Source organism: Lytechinus variegatus, chromosome 2 (assembly GCF_018143015.1).
Source record: "Lytechinus variegatus isolate NC3 chromosome 2, Lvar_3.0, whole genome shotgun sequence".
Taxonomy (NCBI): Eukaryota; Metazoa; Echinodermata; class Echinoidea; order Temnopleuroida; family Toxopneustidae; genus Lytechinus; species Lytechinus variegatus.
This window is the reverse complement of record NC_054741.1, coordinates 24,553,588-24,578,503: the sequence shown is the minus strand read 5'-3', so window position 1 is coordinate 24,578,503 and position 24,916 is coordinate 24,553,588. Positions and strand designations below refer to the sequence as shown.

General features: G+C 38.4%; 1 protein-coding gene across 1 annotated transcript; it reads left to right on the top strand.

The window, feature by feature from the left end:
- Positions 1 to 21,942: 21,942 nt before the first annotated feature.
- Positions 21,943 to 22,968, top strand: LOC121409698 (testis-specific serine/threonine-protein kinase 4-like). Its single transcript, XM_041601605.1, has one exon. It carries the CDS (start codon positions 21,943 to 21,945, stop codon positions 22,888 to 22,890), a length of 948 nt encoding a protein of 315 aa, XP_041457539.1. The 3' UTR covers positions 22,891 to 22,968.
- Positions 22,969 to 24,916: the final 1,948 nt, after the last annotated feature.

Sequence of the window (24,916 nt, the reverse complement as noted above, 5' to 3'; positions counted from 1 at the left end):
CCGCATATAGTCTTTGCATAATATCTCCATCTTTCTAAGTAATTTTACCCTTCCAGTGTGTATATACTGTACGTACTCCTGGACATTCATTTCCGGTCGCTTTGGTCAACAGAGTCTAATCTTGAAAATATAGGTCTATGTGTGTTGATCATATACTGGTTTAAAACGTTGACCTTTTAGTAACTCGCGATCCATCCTTCCTCCAGTAATAATATCTGTTGAACAATTAAAAAGTTAATTTCAAACAATCTGTCTTATGATAAAAAGAAACAACAGAAAGAAAATGAGCAGACTATATATACGTAAATAACTGCTACCACGACGGCGTGTAATTTCACGTGCTCGAGCAGACGATCAAGAAACCTAGAAATTGTTTAAACCCCAGAGCGCGCCATCGATACTTGTCACGTGCTCGAAGGAGTGGTGGTTTTCAGTCCTAAAGGGGTTTTTCTCTCGTATTACAGTATAGGGGATTTTCAGGTTGATCAAGACTTCGAAGAAAAAAACTGATGAGTTCCTTGTTTGGAAAATTAACCAGCTCATTGTGTCAAAGCATTCACTGATGCTTACGAATTTGTATCTTGCCCTACATAATTATTGTTCTATTATTAAAGTCTAGCTGGACTCTATATCAGTCTATAAACATCCTGATTTTAAGGTTAGGGGATTTACTTTTTTTCTAGGTAGTATATATATATTCTATTTGGTGGAGTGAACTTGAAGTCATTTACGGAGTTAAGGGGGGAAAGGTGACAGGTTGCCAAAGCAGACTCATATTACATAGAAAAATATATACACATGTATACATATGTTTGGGGTGAGACAGAACTTTGATAAAGATCGAACCATTACCAATGCAACCATGCATTCGTGACTTCCATGTCATCATTCAAATGAAACGCGAACGACTGCCAACAGTTCATCGATATTAAAAATATATTAGTCAATGCAGACAAGGGAGCCGCAATTAGCATTAACACAAAGGAGACCATCTGAATGTATAATTTCATAAATAGCCGTGAAAATTAACCACAAGTGGATGGGACGAATTGATACGGTTGGCTGGTCATGATATTTGTCCCTACCACTCTCGCTAAATTGGTTGGACTTTTCAAATTACTGTCGGGGGAGATGCCAGTGAACTGACGAAGGCCGACGTGAGCTTCATGCATTCATGTTATTGGTGGTTAGGATCAGACAGTGTTGTCGGACGAGCTTATACCGCTCTTGTTCGCCTCTTCGTGTCCTGACGTCAAAATGTGACAGCGGTCGCATTAATATCTTGATACATTGCAATTTGTCGTATTCTCACTTCTAAAGCTTACAGATAGAGGACTTGCTTCAAGTGACCAAGCGGGTGATATTCGTGTAATCATTTCGCCTCTGTGAGATTGTGGTATAACAACGCCTCCAGTTAATTGGACACTTTGACATTGATGATCAAAGTGAGAATACCTTCGTATTACTGCATTTCAAATCAGTTATGCATTTTTTAAATGGATTGTGAAACCAGCTTTGAGAAGATGATTGTGATAGCTATAGTGTTCGCATAACATATTTTGAATTTTCAATTTTCAATGCCCATAACCACAAACTGCTGACAATAACAAAACTTCATGATATTTCAACAGAACAATGGACATTCGCCTTTACTTTTCTTGCAATTACAATAACGAAGTCATCATCAGTCTAAAAAGGGTAAATGTTATAGATTAGTGCAAAATCGCAATGTCAGTCAATCAATTTCCTGAAATGGATAGCGTATCTACGGCTGAGCCTGAACCCTCTCCGTTCGATCCGATACCCCGGGGCGAACCCGTACCCGACTGGGAAGAAGCACGTATCGTCTGGAAGTCCACCTGGAACATCCACGTCTATGGTTTTGCAACCATCTTCCTGCTTTTTACAATATTTTCAACATACCGATTCTTGAAATTATACTCCTTCAAAGCGGCAAGAATGTCCAACGGGTACCAGCTGAAGCTAGGTTTATACATCGCAATCTGCCTCTTCAGCCTTCTACGGTCGTTGATTTTGTTTACCGACGCCTATAACTCGTGGAAAATCTTCCCGCCCATTGTAGCCAAGGTGTTGTGGTCTCTGGCTTATCCTTGTTTAATCGGGGCATTTACGGTTCTGTTAGCCGTGCTCCTGGCAACAACCAACGCATGTCATCGTGGTAAATCCCTCGCGTCGAGCTACAAACATGGTATTGGAATGGGGTGCTGTTTGCTGGGATACACCGCACTGGTAGTGACTGCTGACTGGGCCGTCATGTACAGTCAGCGCAGTATTTTTCTCTTGGTGCTATGCCAGGTAATCTTCATTGCTTGGGGAACCATCGTGATGATTGGCTATGCTTCCATCGCTTGTAAGATCACGCGAGATCTCTCGCGAACTCCGCTTAACGTCGACCGCGGTCTTCTCCGCAGTTTTGCTCGTCTCCTCTGCGTCTGTTCCGTCATTGGTGGGATCTGCATCCTGATGAAATTCTATGCAGCAGTCAGCACGTTTAGTTCAAGGTCAGAGTCGGAGGACAGCCCACAGCCCTGGCGGTGGTTGGCCTTCGAGACCACTCAGAGAGTGATAGAATGCTCCATGTGTCTACTACTCATCCTAATCACTGGTAGAGCCGACCGGAAACGGGAAATCTTGGTTGTACCGAAGATCATGTGTAACGGTATCACCATCATCTCTGGGCTAGAGTCCGGAACCGTACTCAAAGACATTCGCTTGAAAGATAAGCACATTATTCACTAGTGAATTGACAAATAAACTAATACATCACCAGTTTTCCCTTCTTTTTTACCCGGATGTCGGTCTCTTTAGGTCATTATTGTTGAAGGATGTCAAGGTAGAGTCGTTCTGGTTTTGTCTACTGATAGACCAATTTTGATATCCACCGGAGTTCTAATGCACGTTGCGGATTGCAAATCGACAGACCATGGATCATTCAAAATAACAAACAAGTTTTGATCGGTCTGGACTGCAGCGACAATAGCGAGTTTTCGCAGTTGCAACTGGGACGGATTCTAGAACATAGTTAATCTGTTGAAAATGTCCGCCAAATCACAACGAACAGCGGATAGCTCTTTGTCAAAATTTTGTGGACAGGGACAGCTGATCGATGTAAAATTCTATGCTAACGAAAAATTGCAAACATATTGTGTGTCCAAAGTTAAGGATGATACTGATGTTTTGATTCACAGATTTTCGACAAAGTCTCCTGTGTAATGAAAGGGCCTTTGACAATGGATTCTCTACGTTTCAGAAAGCGTCTGTGTAGCTGTTGCGAAACCTCCCTTCTATCACTGTGCTCAACTTTCAACATTATATTGCCTAGCAGTGAAAAGTAATCATGGTCAACAAATAACAGTATATCATACACCATATATACATGGAGCCTGTTTCACAAAAACTTAAACCAAGGTAACTTTTATCATGGGAACCTTGATAATGTTTGGCTGCTAAGCAATTTTCCCATGACAGTGGCCATGATAGAATTTTCACCATAGTTATTAGCCATTGTCTCATGGTCTTGAAAACAATTCACTTGTCTCCATTTTTAGTTTATATGATGACTTGTGTAAATATGTGTGGAAGTACTTATCTTTTTTATACCAAGATTGTGAATATACGCTCTTTGAATAGAATGGTGCTGATAACTTTTTTTATTCCTTATCATAAGAAAATAGAAAATAAAGAAGTTTAATGATTTCCTTGTACCGTCATTGTTCTACAAATCGTTTGTCAAGGAAATTTAAGAGTTTCTTGATAATAAAACACTCCATCAGTGTCTATTGAACGTTTTCTTTCTTGGTGGTAAACGACAAACCCCCAAACCATGGATCTATCTAAACCTGTATTTATTTTTTTGTAGAGTGGACTAAAGTTCTGCAAGTTTTTGAATATATGAGATGATATCGCATTTTTTCTGTCCTTGGACATAGCAAACATCATAGCATGATGATGTCTAAAAATAAAGCTCACAATATCGATAACAATACTAAAACCTTTTGGTTATACCTAAAGTATGGAGTACTGTATCATTCATGCTACCGGATGTCGTGTTTTAAGTGTTATGTAATGTGTTCTTATATCGATGTGAAATTACTCGTACAACACAATTTGTCTTTTGGGGGCAGGTGGGGGGGGGGGGGGTAAAGCTGTTGTATTCATACCTGGGTCATAATCGTAGTAAGATACGAAAAGTTGATAAGAGTGTCCGATCTTATAATTTTCTGATAATTTGACATTGTATTACCTGACGTATTTAATCATGAGTCCCAGTGAACGATAAATTTGAAAATATCTAATTTCCAGACATGCAGTTAAGTCATTATTTATTTTCACAAAGTCACCTCATCATGGTGATTGTCATTATATAATAAACAAATGATTGTAATTATTATTGTTTTTTATTGTCATTCGACCTCTTCTTGCAATTGTTTGTACCAAGTGACCAGTATTCTGAACGCAGGTTTGTAGTTTAAACTATGTTAAAAGTCTACAACTGTAGTTTAACTGTGTGGAAAGCCAGTTGTGACACAAATCTTTAACTCTACAGGTTCAAGATATCAGCTCATCCGTCACTCAATCATTCTTAACTGTCTCAGAATGATAACTGAATAAGTTTCTTCAACATGCATGATAACATAATGAAAGAGCATAAGAAAGATTCAATGTTAATTCATTTTGTAATAAATGTAACTAAAATATTTCCAGGGTTAAGTACAATAATTAAAAAATCATCTGGGGCAACTTTGGACTAATAGGCCTGGGGAACATTTCATCAACATTTTTGTCTGACAAGTTGTCAGATCTGACATCTTTCCTTGATTCTGATTGGCTGAGAGGCACTGTTACTATATTAACTGTCGGATAAAATGGGACTTGTTGGATAAACGTCCGACAAGTCCTTTCATGAAACGCTCCCCAGTAAAGCGAGATGTAGGTCATATAATGAGGGTGGCAGCAGTACCTGTTGATAGAATTTTGATACCTCTTTTCAAACCTCTTGGAAAATGTTTACCCTTCTGGTCAGATTTTTCAGGTACGTCACTGCATTAAAGTTTGATTCTCGGTGTTTGCACATCTATGGAATATCGATTGTGATAGAGTGTGTATTATGATTGTGATATGTCGACATCATGTTAGTGCGGACATTCATAAAACAATATCGTGTGTGTAATGACACTATTATCGAATATCTGATGTCGTGCAATCGTCTGTGAAAATCGTTAACCTTTATTGATCGCCTGACTATGGTATTTTTGTCAATATAATCTCAAAGTAATTAAGCTGTGGTTATGTTGCCATAGCAACCGTGATGATGTTAACCTCGTGTCGATGTGACACTGCTTGTTGTCGGTCATATCTATTATGAACTAGAGATTAATAATTTCAACTATCAGACTCACAATTGTGTTATATGATGCTATATTTGCAATACTAATAAAATAATGAAGTGTATAAATGTTATCAAGAAACGGCTCATTATTGTCTTTCTGAATAGTTTCATTATTTCGTTGTTGCACGAGGAGATGAACGAAACTGTTCAAATTGTTTTTTGGAAATTAGTTAAAACTCCTTGCTGAAAATATTATGATTTTTTAAAGTCACACGAACAATACATTGAAATGTCATCGAAATCAGACAAGGAATAACAAAGCTATAATGATATTTTAAGTCGTCCGTTATTAAGATGAACAATTCTATGCATGTCTTCATGAATATGCAATGGGCAAGTCTCTTCTCATATTTCACGATGATTTTGAAGGAAAGGTGTTAAAATGTACGATAAATCCCCCTCTTATTTTCCCTCTCTTATCACTGATGTATAATTAAGTATTTAGGAGAATTATAGCTAGGGTCATAATTGCTTAAATGCGCACTTCAGGGACTGGTTGTATAAAACTTTTGCCATAAAAAATATGGCAAATAAACAAGTAATCTGGCAAACAAAATTATGCCATTGAAAATAACACACTAAAAAATCTAATTGCCAGAGTTTTTTTATGGCAAAAATTTTATGTAACGCGCCCCAGATTTCCTCTAACCTTTTAACGTACAATGCACACAGAAGGGGTGAATATGGGGATGAGATCTATCTTCCAAAACTGTTCCGCGGCCCCTTAGTATAGGCCTTCTTATATTTGCGAGAGTCGTAGGCCTACTGGTAGTATCACGATCCTCTCATACTTTTTAAAATAACACAAAATTATAGCTAATAAAGACGTGCGTATTTGCTCTCCGAAAATGATAATATTGCCAACGTAATCGGTGTCGTGTTCTTCATTAACGATGACGTCACTGTAAACATGTGGGCGACGTTTCGAATTTACGAGTTATATAATTAAAATTAGTAAAAGTAATAATAGTAATAAGGTTGCGAGAAGGTCTCATGCCCTCGAGTCGACTAAAAACAGATCAGGATTTAGCTCGAGAGTTTATGCATGCATAATAATTAGAAGAAATAAAAAAATTAATCAGTAAAAAAAAGGGGGGGGGATAGATGAAGCAGTCAGCCAATTATCCATCTGCAGAGATCAACAGAGAATCTCATCTGACCTTAGTCAGGCTCTTTACGTGCTGATCATCAGAATATAGTTTTCAAACTAACTTCCCAATCGACCATTGACCTTTTTAGTACATCTCAACCATGGCTAAGCGAATAAAATGATTATTTATTTTTTATTATAAGACAAAAAACAATCATGGTTGCTGAAGTTTTAGAAAGTAGGCACAAGACACTCAGAGGACCGATCAACTTAGTTAGTATCGGAGGGACATGGTCATTGGCGGCACCAAAGGAACCAGTCCTTGTCATCTCACTTCCTGAATGATGATTTTGTGGTACACACGATTTGGTTTGCCTGCCCCTACCCCCTGCTCCTCAACATTTCATTTCGTCTCCCCATGATGCCGCCACTGGACTTGATAAGGTGGCTCAATAATCAAACACTTAGGCCCGTATTCCAAGTTCTGAAGTCGCGGTTTAAGTATGGATATCCAATTGTTACATAAATCACTAATGGTAGAGATATCATATTTCAGCTCAATTGGCTCTCAAATCATTCATGATTGTCTAGGAAGTATAAATAGATGATTGTCTTCACCATCGACGAATCAGGAAAGAGCACAGTAAACATAAGAAACATACAACTTAATAACAATTTTAATGATAAACCTTCTACAATATACCAACACTTCTTTCGATTTCTTCTGCCCAAACGTATCCAAACATTTGATTCTTTTTTTTATTAAAAGGTTAAACGTATTTGCTCATTCTCTTCGCTCGCTCGAAGCTTAACAGAAATGTTGCCCTATCCGCAATGTCTGCCCCTCAAAGATTTTGTTCATTACGCTACTGAGACCTACAACATAAAATTATTCACAAATCATGTCTTCAATAAATCAAAATAAACATGTAATTAAAATAAATTATAAGAATGGGGGAAATAAAACTTCAAGCAAACACAAAGCTTGTAACGACCCATAGGCCTATCCGAATTATTTAAATGCATTCATGAATAATGGCCTATATTTCTATGCAAAGCACCAAACAACAGTATCTGCAAATTGGTGTGAAATTACTGGGAAAATGGATCAAAGAAACAAGAACGAGGGAAATGAACGGATTTAGTCTCATAACCATTCTCATGAAAATAAACCGAGCCTCTCTGAATTCGAATATAATTTAAATGCATAATTTATGAAAATAATCACTAAATGGGGGCGTCTGTTTACACTGAGATAAGAACAAAATGATCCCCTTTCAAAGTTATTTCATAATATTTCAAATTACTTTTTTTCTGCCATGAAAATGAAGCAGAGTAGGTTGGAAATCCACCTGTATTGTAACTTGTTAATGTTTTCAAACTCTCAGCTCAAGCAGGTAAGCTTTATATAGGAAAAGGCATCCTATTCATACTTAAAGCTTCGTCAGAATAAGGGCAAACAATACAGCCCACGGACTTGAGAATCATGTGTCTATTCATGTGACTGTTTTTTTTTTGTGTGGTTCAGTAGAATGATTGGATTTCCAGGGTTATCACAGCAGGAGCAATTAGCTACAGAATATTATCTTTCTTATCAAAACAATTATTTTTACATTTACTTCCTATGACAAATCAAATGTAAATCAATAATTCACCAACTCATGCTGGAACGCTTATTCTTATTTTTACTCCACATTCACAAATAAAGAATAATACTGCATTTTCAATTAAATAACATATCCTATTCCCAAAAGGGTTTTTATTTTTTAATGTATCATCATAATTTTTCTCATTATCATCATCAATTTTTTTTTTTTTTTTTATTCTTCTTCTTCTTTTTCTTTGTTTTCTTCTTATTATTATTATTCTAATTTACTACTAAAATTATTACCATTAATATTATTATTATTGCTATTATTATTATCATTATTATGATTATTATTATCATCAATATTATCATTATTGTTATCATTATCAATAATAATATTATTACAATCATCATCAGCAGCACCGTCATGGGAAATGTTTAATTACTTTAGTAATAAATTAATCTTGATTCAAAATGTCTGATTGAACAGAGTTTCTCTTTCACTGAGTGAAAATTCTTTGACACTTTTAAAAAGCTTTCACTTATTCGAGTCGATAACAGCTTTTAACGATATCCATGACTAGTTTTATAAAACAGAAAACTTTCAACTGGTTACTCATTTCAATGAAGAATCTTACCCAGGTACCAAAATCCTGTATTCCTTCGCGCCTCTTCCATAAATCTGCGATTTAAATAGGAATTTATATAGCTGAATTAAGGAGACGAAAAGGTAGTTCGTAATTAATATAGATAATTGTTAATTTTTTTTTTTTTTTGGGGGGGGTAAAGTGTGGTTAATTTCTTTATCATCAGAATAATCCCTTAAGGTCTATATTTTATAGTTGTGTGAAAACGTTTGCGCTTCCTGACGAAGTTTGTTTAGAACGCCACTTTTAGTGCATTAATTAAGGCGGATTGTATTGCCTATATGAAAACCAGAAGACTAATTTTACCCCCTTTCAGTAAAAAAAAATTGAAATTCGAACATAATTAAATCGAACTAAACGTGTCTTATCGATAGATAATGGTGTCATCATATCAGTCACAGCCAAATGGTATTATTTCAACAATATTCATGATTTGATTGCCAACATGGACATGAAGTAAAAGAATATAAATACCCCGGTGAGAATCTGTTTGCCATTTCATCTGATCCCTCTTTCATCCCGAAGTGAAAGCAGAATTGGACTGGATTTGAAAGCACGTGGCATTACATCTGGAATGGTGAACCGTATTTCCAATGAACTTTTCCTGCTCGAATGTAATCACTCTTTCTCGTAACCATTTCCATACCATGTATAACATGAATGTACATGTAGTTAGTTCAGTTTATTTTTTCATGACCGTCTCCGCCTCATATCATCATTACTTATCATTAACACTCTAAATTATAACATAAAACCGAGGATGACTCTTGACCATCCATAATACAAAATTAGGTATAGAAATACTCGTATTGTCTTTTATTGCATGGCTCTATTTTTTCATTTTACTGACGGGGCAGTGCTTACATTGTTTAAACCAGTGGCGGATCCAAGGGGGGAGGGGTAAATCCGGCCCGCGCGCCCCACCTTTTGAGAGTCATAGCCATTATTTTTTTTTTGCTCGCCAAATTTTCATATGGAAAATGTGCCCCTCTCCTTTTGGAAAATCCTGGATCCGCCCCTGGTTTTAACCACCCCAGTCATGCCATGATTTTTTTCAATCTCGACATTTTCATTTGCAATTAAAGGGCAGGGGTCGCGGAAAGGTTTGAATGTGGGGGGGGGGGGGGCTGACCATGAAGAAAGTCAGAATCAGAATGGTCTTTTGACATTTTTGCACTCGTTTATGAAGGTGTTGGCTGATGCCTTATCCAACTCTGGGTAGTTTTCAACCAAAGAGATATAGGTACGATATCTCCTTGTTTCAACCAATACTGTGTAATTTTCACTCAAAGAACACATTATTGGTTTAAAACTACCCAGAATTGGATAAAGTTTTAACCAATTGTCGTGAGGACAGTATGTTGCCCAGCATTTTTAAGAGTGTAACGTTGAAAATTTCATCAAAATCGGATATAAAATAAGAAAGTTATGACATTCTTAAGTTTCGCTTAATTTCACAAAACAGTTCACGTCCTGGTCGGTATGCAAATGAGGGGACTGATGACATCACTCACTCACTATTTCTTTTGCATTTTTTTTTATATGAAATATGAAATATTCTATTTTTCTCCTCATTGTCCTGTGAAACGAAATCTCATTTCTCCCTTAACATGAGGCATTATGAAAAAAGACGGATTTTTTTTCTTTTTATAGGAGGTAGCAATTTCCTTGGGAATTATTTTTAAAATGCAAAACCTGGAATACTATCACTTAAAAATGGGGGATATCCCTGATAAGATCGAGAATGGAGAGACACTGTTTATGGGGAGGGGCAAAGAGGGTGAGTTTACGTGACCCCTACTGTCACAATGCGACTGTAAGTCTATTTAGTGTTAACCCCTAGTAACCATTCAGCTTGTATATAATAAAAGGAATTTGGGTGGTTGACTCTTGTCATAGTCCCAGAGTCAATCAACTGTATCTTTAAGTAAGTGATCAAACCCGCTGGGGTGTAAGGATTAGGAATTTACTTTGACTTCTTGACAAGCTTAGGTCATGAGCATTGGGTCATTTAACTTGATATATCTTGTTAAGTTCAATGGGTCTCTAAAATTCTATAGATGTTTGTTTTTATGTATGAGAGGAAAAGATTGTTGAGAATGTTTGAGATGGGAGTTTTGAATAGGTGAAATTAAAGCTTGGATAGTTAAGTAGTTTTAATTGGATATGTTCAGCGTGGAAGAGTAAAGCAGAGGAATATTGAGAATGTTAATGACTTTGTCTTTGTGAGAGTCATGATGGAGTGGTGTTTGAGTAAAAGCAAATCAGAAATCGTTTGATTCTCGGGAGAGGAAGACCCTTCCACATTTGGTCTTAACTCGGAGTGTGAGGGTGTGGTTCTCGTAGGCCATTACTTTGGGTGTATGTTGCAGGCTGTGTAGTGCAGGCACAGCGGAGTCTTAATCCCCATCGTTGGCAGGCTGGATCCAGGCAGCACAGGCCAGGTAAAGCCACCACATCTGCCCTCATCTCACCAGGCACGACTGTTCCAAAGAACTGGACGAGCTGGGCTCGTACTTCATCCTTGAACTCAGAGTTCGTGACTTGTGATTCATCGTAGCAATCTTCGTACTGTGGCTCTCAGCCCTCATCATTTCGTCCGCGAATCTGGACTGGCTTTTCGTCGAGAGTTCGCTCGCTTTACTTCGCGTCGTCGAGGCCACCGCAGCTCGCTCTTAGACGACTATATTCATCGGACCAACGATAGTCATTGACGATGTCGAAGGGGTCCTTATTCTGAACTATATAAATTATAACCAGATTAGATATACTACGGTCCAGTGTAGGTATTCATCCAAGTATTAAACCCTCTTTTGATGAAACTTAATTGGTGGAATTAATAACCAAAAATATTGTCACGTTTGGATGCCAAATTATTAGGCCTTGATTAAATATAAATAAATCACTCTCATTAGATACCTATTGCAACATATTCAGTATAGGTTAATTCATGCTGATGTTAACTGCTGAATACAGTTTGATGTTATGTTGATATGCATGTGATTCATGATTTAATTCTGATTATTCAATTTCTTTAATTATATGTACATTTATAGAGCTGGTCGCTCTGAATTAAATTTATGTTACATATAGATATTGAATGATTGTGTGATTATTGCAAGTGGTAACTACTTTCATTTCAAACAGAACCAAATCTATTACCAGACTGGGAATTTCAGTCCCAAGATCTGACATTTTGGCGACCACGAAGGGACTCTCTTGTCCATTTGATAGGTTAGGTTAATAATGAAATGATTGTTATCATTGATTGTAATTATACTTGTATGTAGATCTGATAATGATATTTTGATCTCTTTTCCATTTGGTTGTTTTTACAAAGTTGTTGTAGGTCCAAGGTTGTAGAAGACAGTGGTGCATGTGGAGGTCAGGGCAAGGAGGCTTTACTGCGTGTACGCCTGTACGTGCCAGTGCTGTGTGCATCAGGACTACATTGCGCTGCGTAAACTGTCTGCATATGGTAAGTTTGTAACTAAACCTGTGGAGTGGCCTACAGTATGGAGAGAGACAAGTTCATTGCACAAGGAGAGAAGTTTGGTTTAGAGGGTGATAAATTGAGAGCATGTGTTGATGGATGTGTGCGAGAAGCTAGAGATGAAAGAGCAGCAGCAAGGAGTGCTGAGGTTGCAGCTAGGAATGCCGAGGATGAAGCTAGGAAAAAAGAATCAGAGTTATTAGATAAACAGATTGAACTTGAAGAGTTAAGGAAAAGTAATAGGACAGAAAATGTTTCACGTGCAGGGCATTCACATAAGCCTAGTATTCCGCCCCTCCCTGTTTTTCAAGAAGGAAAGGATGACTTAGATAGTTATTTGTCTAGATTTGAGAAACACGCCATAATTGTGGGTTGGGATAGGTCAGTATGGGCACCTGCATTGTGTGCGTTGATGTCAGGTAAGGCTCTTGATATAATTTCAAGACTTACAGTGTCCCAGGCTCAGGAGTATGAAACAGTAAAATCCTCACTTCTTAAAGGGTATGATCTTACAGAAGAAGGGTATAGGACTAAGTTCAGGTACGCTAAACTCAATAATGGTGAGACCTATGTGCAGTACGCTTGCAGGATTGAGAAGTATCTCAATCATTGGATTGAGCTAAGCTCTTATGATGACAATATGGAAGGTCTGAAGAGTTTGCTCATCCAGGAGCAAGTATATAATTCATGTGGAAAAGAATTATTGATGTTCATTAAGGAACGTCACCCCTGTAATCTGTCGGAAGTTCTAAATCTAGCTGATCAATTCAATGAAGCCCATGCAGATATGAGAATAAGGAGAATGAATAAAGCCCATCAGTCCAGTTCTAAAAATGTAAATCCTAATGTGAATAAGAGTAATAACAATGCAATTAGTCACACTAAGGCTGAAAAACCAGGTAAGTCCAAATTTGATGACAAGAAGTGTTTCAATTGTAATAAATTTGGACATATCTCTTTTAATTGTCCTAACAAGAAAGGTCGTCGAGAGATGGGAGCCAGTGTTGTCGCAGGCAGGTCAGCAGAAGACACATCAGCTGGAGATGATGCTGCAGCAGGACCTACCGACACTAGAGAGATGGCCGGACACTTCAACCACAAGAGTTTGAGTCTAATCGTGCAGGAGAATCTCACAGAAGATGGAAGCGGAGTGAAGTTGGCATCTGGTGACACTCTACCGGTACTATCGGCAGTGGCGAGTGGATCAGAAGTGGAGATGCCAGTCGTCGATGGATTGGTGAATGGGAAGCCCGTGGATGTTCTTCGCGACAGTGGTTGCACAACAGTCATCGTCCGATATGAGTTGGTGCGTGAAGAGCAGTTCTTTGGAGATAGGCTGACGTGTTTGCTCGTCGACCGGACGCTGAGAAACTTCCGACGTGCCAAAATCGACATAGATACACCATACTTCAAGGGTAAGGTAGAAGCTCTATGTGTACCAACCCCTGTTTATGATCTTGTATTAGGTAATATTCCTGGAGCGAGGCAACCAGCTGATCCAGACGGAGACTGGACGCCAGGAGATCATCAAGGCAGTGCAGTGGAGACAAGAGGGCAGAAGCGGCAGGCGGGACGGACAAGGCCTCCTCTTCCTGTACCCAAGCCACTAGAAGACATTGTGTCAGTGGATAATCTCATCCAGGCCCAGCAGGAAGACAGCTCGTTGGATGCCTCTAGGAAAGCCGCTGAGAAAGGAGAAAAGAAGATAAGTAAGGGTGGAAATTCATCTTGCTTTTTCTTTAATAAGGATGTACTCTATAGGGAATACATGGATGCAACCCCAGGGTCAGATGTTCTGTTACAAGTTGTCGTGCCCACCAAGTTCAGAAATCAAGTCTTAAAACTGGCTCATGAGTCGATTCTAGGTGGTCATCTAGGGAATAAGAAGACCTGTGAAAAGATCTTGATGCATTTCTTCTGGCCAGGTATGCATGCAGATGTAGTCCGGTATTGTCGGTCATGTGGGCCATGTCAACGTACTTCGCCGAAGGGAAAGGTCACGAAGGTACCTCTGGGATCAACCCCTCTCATCGATGAACCTTTCAGACGTGTGGCGATGGACTTGGTTGGACCGATAGAGCCAGCTAGTAGTAAAGGTAACCGATTCATACTAACTGTTGTAGATTATGCTACTCGTTACCCAGAAGCAGTAGCGCTTCGCCGTATTGACGCACAGACGGTTGCGGAGGCACTGATGGACATCTACTCCAGGGTAGGGATACCACGAGAGGTGTTGACAGACCGTGGCAGCCAATTCACATCAGAGCTGATGAAGGAAGTGAGTCGTCTACTCTCCATCCGGCAGATGACTACTACACCCTATCATCCTGCTTGCAATGGGCTAGTTGAACGCTTCAATGGTACCTTGAAGTCCATGCTCCGCAAAATGTGTGAAGAAAGACCCAAGGATTGGGAAAGGTATCTTAACCCCCTCTTGTTTGCTTACAGAGATTCAGTGCAGGAGAGCACAGGCTTCTCACCCTTTGAACTCCTGTATGGGAGAGCAGTTCGAGGCCCTCTTGCTATTCTTCAAGAGCTCTGGACGGGTGAGGTTGACGAGCCAGATACCAAGACTACTTACCAATACGTACTGGATCTGAAGGAGAGGCTGGAGTCGACGTGTCAACTTGCCCAGCAGAATCTCAGCAAATCAGCAGAGACATACAGAAGACAGTACAACAAGAAAGCCAAGGAGCGAAAATTTGAAGTCGACGACGAAGTTCTTCTTCTACTTCCAAGCGACAACAACAAGTTGTTGATGCACTGGAAAGGACCTTTCAAGGTGGTGCAGAAGGTAGGACCTCTCGACTACAAAATCGATTTGGACGGGAAGACGAAGACATTTCACGCAAACCTTCTGAAGAAATATTACAGGAGAGAAGAGGTAAGTGCGGGAGTGTTTGATGTTGTTTGTGTCTCTGTAGTGGACGAGGACGTATCCCAGGATTGTGAAGGAGAGAGTGAAGATGTGGACCCTTCGGTAAGAAAAGACATTCTTCATCTCCCTAATCTTAACCCTACAGAATCACTCAACGATGTGCAAATCAGTCCACAACTGGATGATGACCAGCAAGAGAAAGTCAACTCTCTTTTACATGAGTATGAAGAAGTCTTGACAGATATGCCGGGATCGACAAACCTAGGTAAGCACGACATTAAACTTGTCACTAAGGAGCCCATTAAGAGTAAGCCGTATCCATTGCCACATGCTCTGCGAGGTAAGGTGAACGAAGAGGTTCAAAAGATGATGGATTTAGGGATAGTGGAACCGTCCAATTCCCCTTACGCATCCCCTGTTGTTATGGTAAAAAAGAAAGATGGGTCTATTAGGTTTTGTTGTGATTATCGCAAATTAAACCAAGTCACCATAACTGATGCAGAACCAATTCCCGATCAGGAAGAAATATTTGCTAAATTGTCTAGGGCCAAGTATTTCACTAAAATTGATTTAACCAAAGGTTATTGGCAGGTACCCCTAACAGAAGAAGCCAAGGAGTTGACGGCATTTGTGACACCAGAAGGTTTGTACCAATTTCGAAGCATGCCTTTTGGGCTAGTTAACGCCCCAGCAAGTTTTAGTCGGATTATGAGAGATCTACTCCGTGGATTGAAGTATGTAGACAACTTCATTGATGATATTTTGATTCACACGGTAAGTTTTGAGGAACATTTGGATACCCTCCGGGAGGTATTCGAGAGACTGAAGAAGGCCAACTTGACGGCCAGACCAACGAAGTGTACAATCGGATGTGTAAGTATCGAATTTCTTGGTCATCGAGTAGGTCAAGGAGAGCTTCGGCCAGTGCAAGACAAAGTCAAAGCAGTGCAAGAAGCTCAAAGACCGAAGACCAAAAAGCAACTTCGATCCTTTCTAGGTCTTGTAGGTTATTACAGGCGATTCATTCCGAATTTTGCAGCCATAGCAGTACCCTTGACTGATCGAACGAAGAAGGGGGAACCACTTCTCGTGAAATGGGGAGATGCAGAAGAGGCAGCCTTCAATACCTTGAAGACGAAGCTCGCTAGAGAACCCATCCTCCATCTTCCAGACCTAGATCACCCTTTCATCTTGAGGACCGATGCTTCAGATAATGGCCTCGGAGCAATCTTGCTTCAGGAAACAGAAGGTAAGAAGTTTCCGATCGCCTATGCCAGCAAGAAGCTACTTCCAAGAGAGCAAGGCTACTCAGTCATGGAACGTGAGTGCTTAGCGGTTGTATGGGGAGTTCTGAAGTTTGAACCGTATCTCTATGGCAAGCACTTCCACCTAGAAACGGATCACCAACCTCTGAAATGTATTGCCAAGTCGAAGGTGGCAAACGCAAGGATCCTGAGATGGGCTCTGCTACTACACCTGTTCCGGTTCACCATCACAGCGATCAAAAGTGTAGAGAACGTCGGTGCAGACTACCTAAGTAGGATACCGGATAATGATTCTACATGAAGCAGAAACCAGGATGAGTGTTTTTGGTTTTCTTGTAAATACATTTATATTTGTATATATATATTAATTGTTTAATTTTCCTTCCAGGTTCGGAGAAACTCACTCCAAAAATTATAGAAATTTCTTGAAGGAAGGGGAGATATGTCACAATGCGACTGTAAGTCTATTTAGTGTTAACCCCTAGTAACCATTCAGCTTGTATATAATAAAAGGAATTTGGGTGGTTGACTCTTGTCATAGTCCCAGAGTCAATCAACTGTATCTTTAAGTAAGTGATCAAACCCGCTGGGGTGTAAGGATTAGGAATTTACTTTGACTTCTTGACAAGCTTAGGTCATGAGCATTGGGTCATTTAACTTGATATATCTTGTTAAGTTCAATGGGTCTCTAAAATTCTATAGATGTTTGTTTTTATGTATGAGAGGAAAAGATTGTTGAGAATGTTTGAGATGGGAGTTTTGAATAGGTGAAATTAAAGCTTGGATAGTTAAGTAGTTTTAATTGGATATGTTCAGCGTGGAAGAGTAAAGCAGAGGAATATTGAGAATGTTAATGACTTTGTCTTTGTGAGAGTCATGATGGAGTGGTGTTTGAGTAAAAGCAAATCAGAAATCGTTTGATTCTCGGGAGAGGAAGACCCTTCCACATTTGGTCTTAACTCGGAGTGTGAGGGTGTGGTTCTCGTAGGCCATTACTTTGGGTGTATGTTGCAGGCTGTGTAGTGCAGGCACAGCGGAGTCTTAATCCCCATCGTTGGCAGGCTGGATCCAGGCAGCACAGGCCAGGTAAAGCCACCACATCTGCCCTCATCTCACCAGGCACGACTGTTCCAAAGAACTGGACGAGCTGGGCTCGTACTTCATCCTTGAACTCAGAGTTCGTGACTTGTGATTCATCGTAGCAATCTTCGTACTGTGGCTCTCAGCCCTCATCATTTCGTCCGCGAATCTGGACTGGCTTTTCGTCGAGAGTTCGCTCGCTTTACTTCGCGTCGTCGAGGCCACCGCAGCTCGCTCTTAGACGACTATATTCATCGGACCAACGATAGTCATTGACGATGTCGAAGGGGTCCTTATTCTGAACTATATAAATTATAACCAGATTAGATATACTACGGTCCAGTGTAGGTATTAATCCAAGTATTAAACCCTCCTTTGATGAAACTTAATTGGTGGAATTAATAACCAAAAATATTGTCACGTTTGGATGCCAAATTATTAGGCCTTGATTAAATATAAATAAATCACTCTCATTAGATACCTATTGCAACATATTCAGTATAGGTTAATTCATGCTGATGTTAACTGCTGAATACAGTTTGATGTTATGTTGATATGCATGTGATTCATGATTTAATTCTGATTATTCAATTTCTTTAATTATATGTACATTTATAGAGCTGGTCGCTCTGAATTAAATTTATGTTACATATAGATATTGAATGATTGTGTGATTATTGCAAGTGGTAACTACTTTCATTTCAAACAGAACCAAATCTATTACCAGACTGGGAATTTCAGTCCCAAGATCTGACACCTACCCCCCCCCACCACCACCACCAAACAAAGCTGCAGGGATGAGGTCTGTGAGGGCGTGGGGAGTATATGATATTGCCGGTAGCTCTTGGGGAATAGCGAATCCGAGCTGATCCAGGCATTCACTTCCCCCAGCTATATACCTTTGAATAATGTAAATGAGCCCCCATACAGTGCCCTGGATAAGGGTGAAAATGAGCCCCTACCCTGGAAAGGTATAAAATGGAGAAACCTGGCAATGAGTTTGATTTCTATATGCTCTATTAGGTTACTTAGCGAGGAAGTGATTGAGATTTATTTATGATCTGTGTCTGTATGGCCTCCTACTGAATCTAGGTGAGTTACACAAGATCTCAAATTGTCGTGTTGACAAGAACGTGAAAAGAAAGAAGAGCTCAACTTCAAAATATATTTATATCATGCTTTACTCTAAAACTAAAAAATATCGGGTAAAAATGCTCCATTAGGGTAATTATGTATTCAACCAACATTGGGCATTCTTTTGGGCATATTTATTTATCCAGTGTGATGAAAATTTTGCCCATTCTAACGTAATTGCTGCTTGTTTTTTAACCTTACTGGACAACATGCTTCCCGCATTTGGTAAAATACTGCCCCAAATTGGTTGGACACATAATTACCCCCGTCCTGGTTAAAATTTTACTCAATATTTTTTTTCCAGTGTTAAGCATTCATTGCATTGCCTGTTTCCAAGCCTAGCAATTTACAATTTTCTGAAGTTGATCGATTTTAAAGCTCCTCAGATTAAAATTGTCAGAGGAGAACAGTGTCTGGTACAAAATGACTTTGTCGATTTCTGTCAAATGGAATAGGCCGAGATTCAATTTTCAAAGGGCAAACTTTTTTTTCATTATTGCAACAAACTCTTCACTTTTTAATAGAATGTATGATTGTCCCTCTGATGAGATAAAAGTACTTATTATTGTTATTTGAGTGGATTTTTTTAAAAGAAATATATAATTTGTTTTCATATCAACTTGCAGATTGTAAATTTGGGCGGATCCAGGATTTTCCAGGGACAGTTTTGTTTAGGAGTTTTATGACATACCCAGAAATCTAATAAATAAATAAATTAATTAAAAACGTAAAAAAAGGTACTCACTTGCGTATATGCACGATATTTTCTACGCAAAAAAATATTACTGCTCTAAATAAAGGGGGGGGGGACACGTGCCGGATTTGCCCCCTCCCCCTATCCGCCACTGATTAGATCAATTTAAATTACATGTTATGCCGATGTTATGCAAAAGACGACAAAATAGCACGCCGTTATGCTTTATGAATGAATTATAATGTCATGATATGGAATTGACCAAGTGAACTTTAGCATTAAATGAATATGTTAATAAAAAGAAACATTTTTGATGAAAAATGTAAGGCTATTCCACAACCAGGAGAAGAATGTGTTATATGATAACAAATGTTTTTTTTTTTATAGCATTTTGTTTTACTTAAAAAAGAATCAGGTTTGTGAAATTTGAATAGTCTTCATTTTCTTCCTGCGTGTGGTAAATATAAAACGGGCAATTTGACAAATCACTTTAAAATAATTTAATTGTTTATGTGTGTGAGGGGAAGATGGGGACTCCTGTCTCATATTTTGTGATACATTTTTTTTTTCAGTTACATAATTATGTTCTCTCTTATCACCGAAGATACGGCTTGTCTCTTCACGAACTCGACATCACCCGGCCTACATTTTTTTCCTAAGATGCAGTCCGGGGATGCAGTTCAGTATATTGCTTGACAATCTCTCTCTGCGCAAAAATACAACCAAATTTTTGTTTTTAAATCTTTATTTCTAATAATACATCCATGATACATCAGGGAAGAATGAAACGAATGCTGGGGGTGGTAATTAGACATGTTTACAGTGTAAATATGCTTTGAGACGATGTGTGTGAATGCCTTCAGTTCATCTAATTACTAGGTGCTAATTAATTTGAAATTAGGCCTGGATCCTGCATGCCGACTGAGCTGACCTGCATTTGTTTCAATTCATATTGTCGTTGTTGTTATATTCTAGTTTATTACCAACATCACTGTTTCCAGCAAGAACATCATCACCATCATATAGCGATTACTATCATCCGCATCATTCTTCATCACTTTCTTCTCTTTCTCTTTTTTTTCTTCAGTACCATGATCACCACCGATATCATCATTATCACTACTGACAATTTCTCGAGAATGGTCTTGTTATATTTTCACTCCCTCTCTTTCTCTCCCCTCGTATATATCCTCTCCCTCCCCTCTCTCTTTCACTTCTTCCTTCTCTCCTTTTCTCACTGCCAATTTATAAATCAATCATGTGAAGCCTGCGTGTGAGATTATAAGAGCTTCAAAATAAGTAATTACCTGTCCATCAATAAATTTTTATAAATTGATAAGATTATCCAGACTATGTGGCTTTCATGCAACATCTTCAGCTCAATTGCATGCATGCTATAAGCTAAGCCGAAATAAGTGATATTTATTCATCTAGATTTCTTTTTGAATTAATCATCGTGATGATTGTGCGTGTTTTATGAAGGCAAGAAATAAGGTTTGAAAAAAATACAGCGGCAAGACCCAAATATATATATATATTTTTGATGAAGTTATAATCCTTTACATGAGAAAGATAAACGGTTGGTTATTTCATGGAACTTGCTCCATGGTTATTTTGAGTACTTTCTCTTCCCTGTCAAAATTCTATGTTTATGGGCAATTCAATCATAGCGACTGTAAAAATAAGGACAACGCCTGCCCGAAACTGGTGTTACTTTAAATAATGATATATGTTATTAACTGTATTGATCTTGAAAAGATATCATGTCACTTGACCGTGATGAAAATGTAGGCCAGAATACCCATCCCATGTGCTATGTTTCAGGATGATTGGACATATATAGTGTTTCGTTGGTGATGCAAACCTGCTACAATTGAAAATATGACTCCCGGATATGACTTGGGGTGTCAGAGACTAGAAAAAATATTAATCCATCCGAAGCTCTGATCATGGACATCTCCTCACAAAGAGAGGGAAAAGGAGGGGGTGGGAAAGAAAGAGATAAAGTGGAGATGTCTGGAATAAAAAGTCTCAAAATGAAAGATTTTGGAGGGTGGAAAATGTCGCGAGTGCATTCAAGTCTTTTAATACAAGGCGAGAAAAAGAAAATCGCGCTTACATAATTTGAAGCGACGAGTTTGTTTGTGAAAGTCCTCAACCCTCACACCCCCCCCCCCCCGTTTCTAACATGACATGCATACATAGTGTGGTATCAAGGGAGCGTTTTCATGAAAGAGCTTGCCGGATATTTTATCCGACAGTTACCACAAGAGCAGTCCGGGGAAGCAGTGCTTTTCAGCTGATCAGAATCAATAAGTTGTCAGATTTGACAACTTGTCAGAAAAATGTTGATGAAACGCTCCCTTAATGCGCGAATCTATTGTATTTGCTGCACTGACGTAAAACGCGTCAACAATAAATCTTGCGCGCGCATGAAAAGTAAGTGGCATATGCATAGAAACGCTAGTGTTTCTTGACAGGTGAATGAATTATTAATCTACCTCAAATACAATTATAAGCGCGGTCATACATCGAAACACTTGCCATGTGAAGAAGGTTATAAAATTTTGTCAGCCATGTAACATCGGGTTAGAAATACGAAAAAGATGGAAAGACTCAAGGTAATTCCTTTGTAGAATACTTCTCTGAAAAGGTTTCCTGTTATGGCAAGTGAGAAGAACTCGAGTAAACTTGATGGCAAAGACAAAGGGCAGTCTGTTTTAGAGTCTCATGGCTTTACAGTTCACGAGACCGTCGGTCATGGATCATATGCCGCTGTAAAGTGTGCATATTCCAATAAACACAAGTGCAAAGTAGCGATCAAGGTGGTGTCCAAACGAAAAGCTCCTGAAGACTATCTCGTCAAGTTCTTACCGCGAGAGATACAGGTTGTCAAGCTTTTGAAACATCCGAACTTGATATGCTTCCTGCAGTCAATCGAGACTACCAGTCGCGTCTATTTGATTATGGAGCTTGCGGATAATGGAGACTTGCTGGACTACATCAAGGCCAACGGTGCTTGCCCGGAGGAACAGACAGGAATGTGGTTTCACCAACTGGTTGATGGCATGGAATATTGTCACAACTTGGGCGTTGTCCATAGAGACCTGAAATGCGAGAACCTGCTGCTCAACAAAAACAATATGTTGAAGATCACGGATTTTGGTTTTGCCCGCAGCAAGATGAAGCCATCAGAACCTGGGAGAACCATTCTTAGCGAGACCTACTGTGGAAGTTACGCATACGCCCCTCCCGAGATCCTGAGAGGAATTCCTTACTGTCCGATGCTGGGAGATATCTGGAGCATGGGTGTCATCCTGTACACCATGTTGTACGGACGGCTACCATACGACGACACCAACCACAAGGTTCTCCTGAATCAGGTACAAAGACCTCCTGGATTCCCCAACAGCAAGGTCGTCCCGGGTGACTGCAAGGACCTCATCTGTAGAATCCTGTCCCCTGCAAAACGGCGGATCAACATGGAAGAGATTCAACAAAACGCCTGGTATATCAGGGTCACACCAACTGCTGGGAAACCTAAGAAATCAGTCATAACCAAGCAAACGGGGGAAGGTCAGAACACAGCTGCCCAAGATAAGAAAGACTAATACATCGATAGTTAATATGTTAAGTAGTAAAGTTTCCCATACAAATCTCGAGCTACTATGCCAGATATGAATAATATGATTTGAAGAAAATTTAATCAAAGTGTGGGGATAAAACAGAATAATAGATAACAGAGAGAAGAATTAATGAAACTGTTCAGAAAATAACATCAGAACTCAAAACCCATGGTAATTCACATTACAAGGCAATAAAGGAAATGTGAAAGCAAGAAATCACTACCTTGTTTGATATTTATTTTATTGATAGCGTTAACAAAATCTTGTTCGACTGATTTTTTATTAAAATCTATTTACACATATTTATGACATATGCAAATAAAAATTGACATGATATATAGATTTCCACGTTCAATATTGTTGACAGGGCATTATTAAGTTCATATTTTCAAATAATTACTCTCTGATTATCTGAACTTAAAGATAACATGCCAAATCATCTCCTTTAACTATATACATGTAATTTGACTGAACATGTTTGAAAAGATGTGACGAGTTGGGTAAGTTTCTCTCTTTTTAATACATTTAATATCGCTCTTTCTACATGCTAAATAGTGGTGAGAATTCACTATACTTAAAGAAATCTATGACTTATTGATAGTAGCTAGAAAGTGTTGAAACTAACATTATTGCGCTTACTGGTCTTCTGCAAGGATATGCATGTACTAGTCAGAAACTATTGTTCACTTATACCACGGACCTACTACGGTCCATGCTTATACCAGACAGCTTGCCCCCAACCATCAATCATTTACTGCAGAAGACATTGTCACAATCATTTATAATTTTATAGTCTAGAGGGCGCCATACAATTTACAGAACTATCAAGATTGTGTGCAATGAAGGCAAAATGGATATTTGGTAGAGCATAAATGTGCAATGGGTAACCAGGAGTACTGTAGGCATCCAGCTAAGAAAATATTTAAATGTAAAAATATCCTCGGAAAATAAACAATAATTATTTGCACACTTGTCATTAATATTCTCTCTTCTTCAAATGGAGAAGGGTTGCCAAATAAACCTGTGAGACGAGGTGTTGCAGGAAACTTCTATCAAATTACAACTGTGTAATACTTAATCAGATTTATTAAATTAATCAATTTTTACTTTCACTTACTAGCAAGCAGGCCTGTATCCAGTAGTGTGGCCATTTTTTTATGCATATCAGATATTTTTTTTTTATTTTGGTAGGTTTTTTTAACCCAGAGCAAAAAAAAAAAAAGATTCAGTGAAAAGGGAAAATGTTCGTGATTTTAATTTTAATTTTAGTACCATATATAAAGTTTGAAGCTATTTCTCAAGAAAATTATCATTATACTTCAAAGACAATACATTTTAATACCCAAAAAACGTTTGATAAAAATTGTTAACTTTTCATTTTTCAACATTTTGTGATTCAATTACATGATATTTTACAAGGCTTTTTGTGATATTGCTCAACTAAAACCTGACAAAAGTCAACACTGACCAGCAAATAATTTATTGTGCAAGATGTTGGTTCGATTCAAAGATCTATTATTTAATTGCAATTACTGAAAAATTCCTTGCAATGTCCCCAAAAATATACTAAAAACCTTTGCAAGGAAGTAGTATGTGAAATATGATTAACATATAATACTAAACAATTTGATTAAAAACAAAAAATATACACTGCAACTTTAAGATTAATTGTATTTATTTATTTCTATCAAGCAAATACAAGAATATAATAAAAATGAACTATACTTTCAGATATAATCTCAATTGAAAAATAACTGACCCAAAAGGCTCAGAGAAATCAAGTAAATGATTAAAGCTTGTTACTAGTATGTTTATCCCGATGATTCTTAGATACTCTCATGTTAATCAAGAACCCATCACTTCATTATAACAAAATGTTTATTCACTTACACTGTACTGCATAATACTACAATTAAAGATTAGTTTTAGTGTCTAATTTTTAGGTGAAGTGTGATGTTAAGGCTGAGACATATCAAAGACGAAATGAAATGTTTCTGTAACAAAACTTATA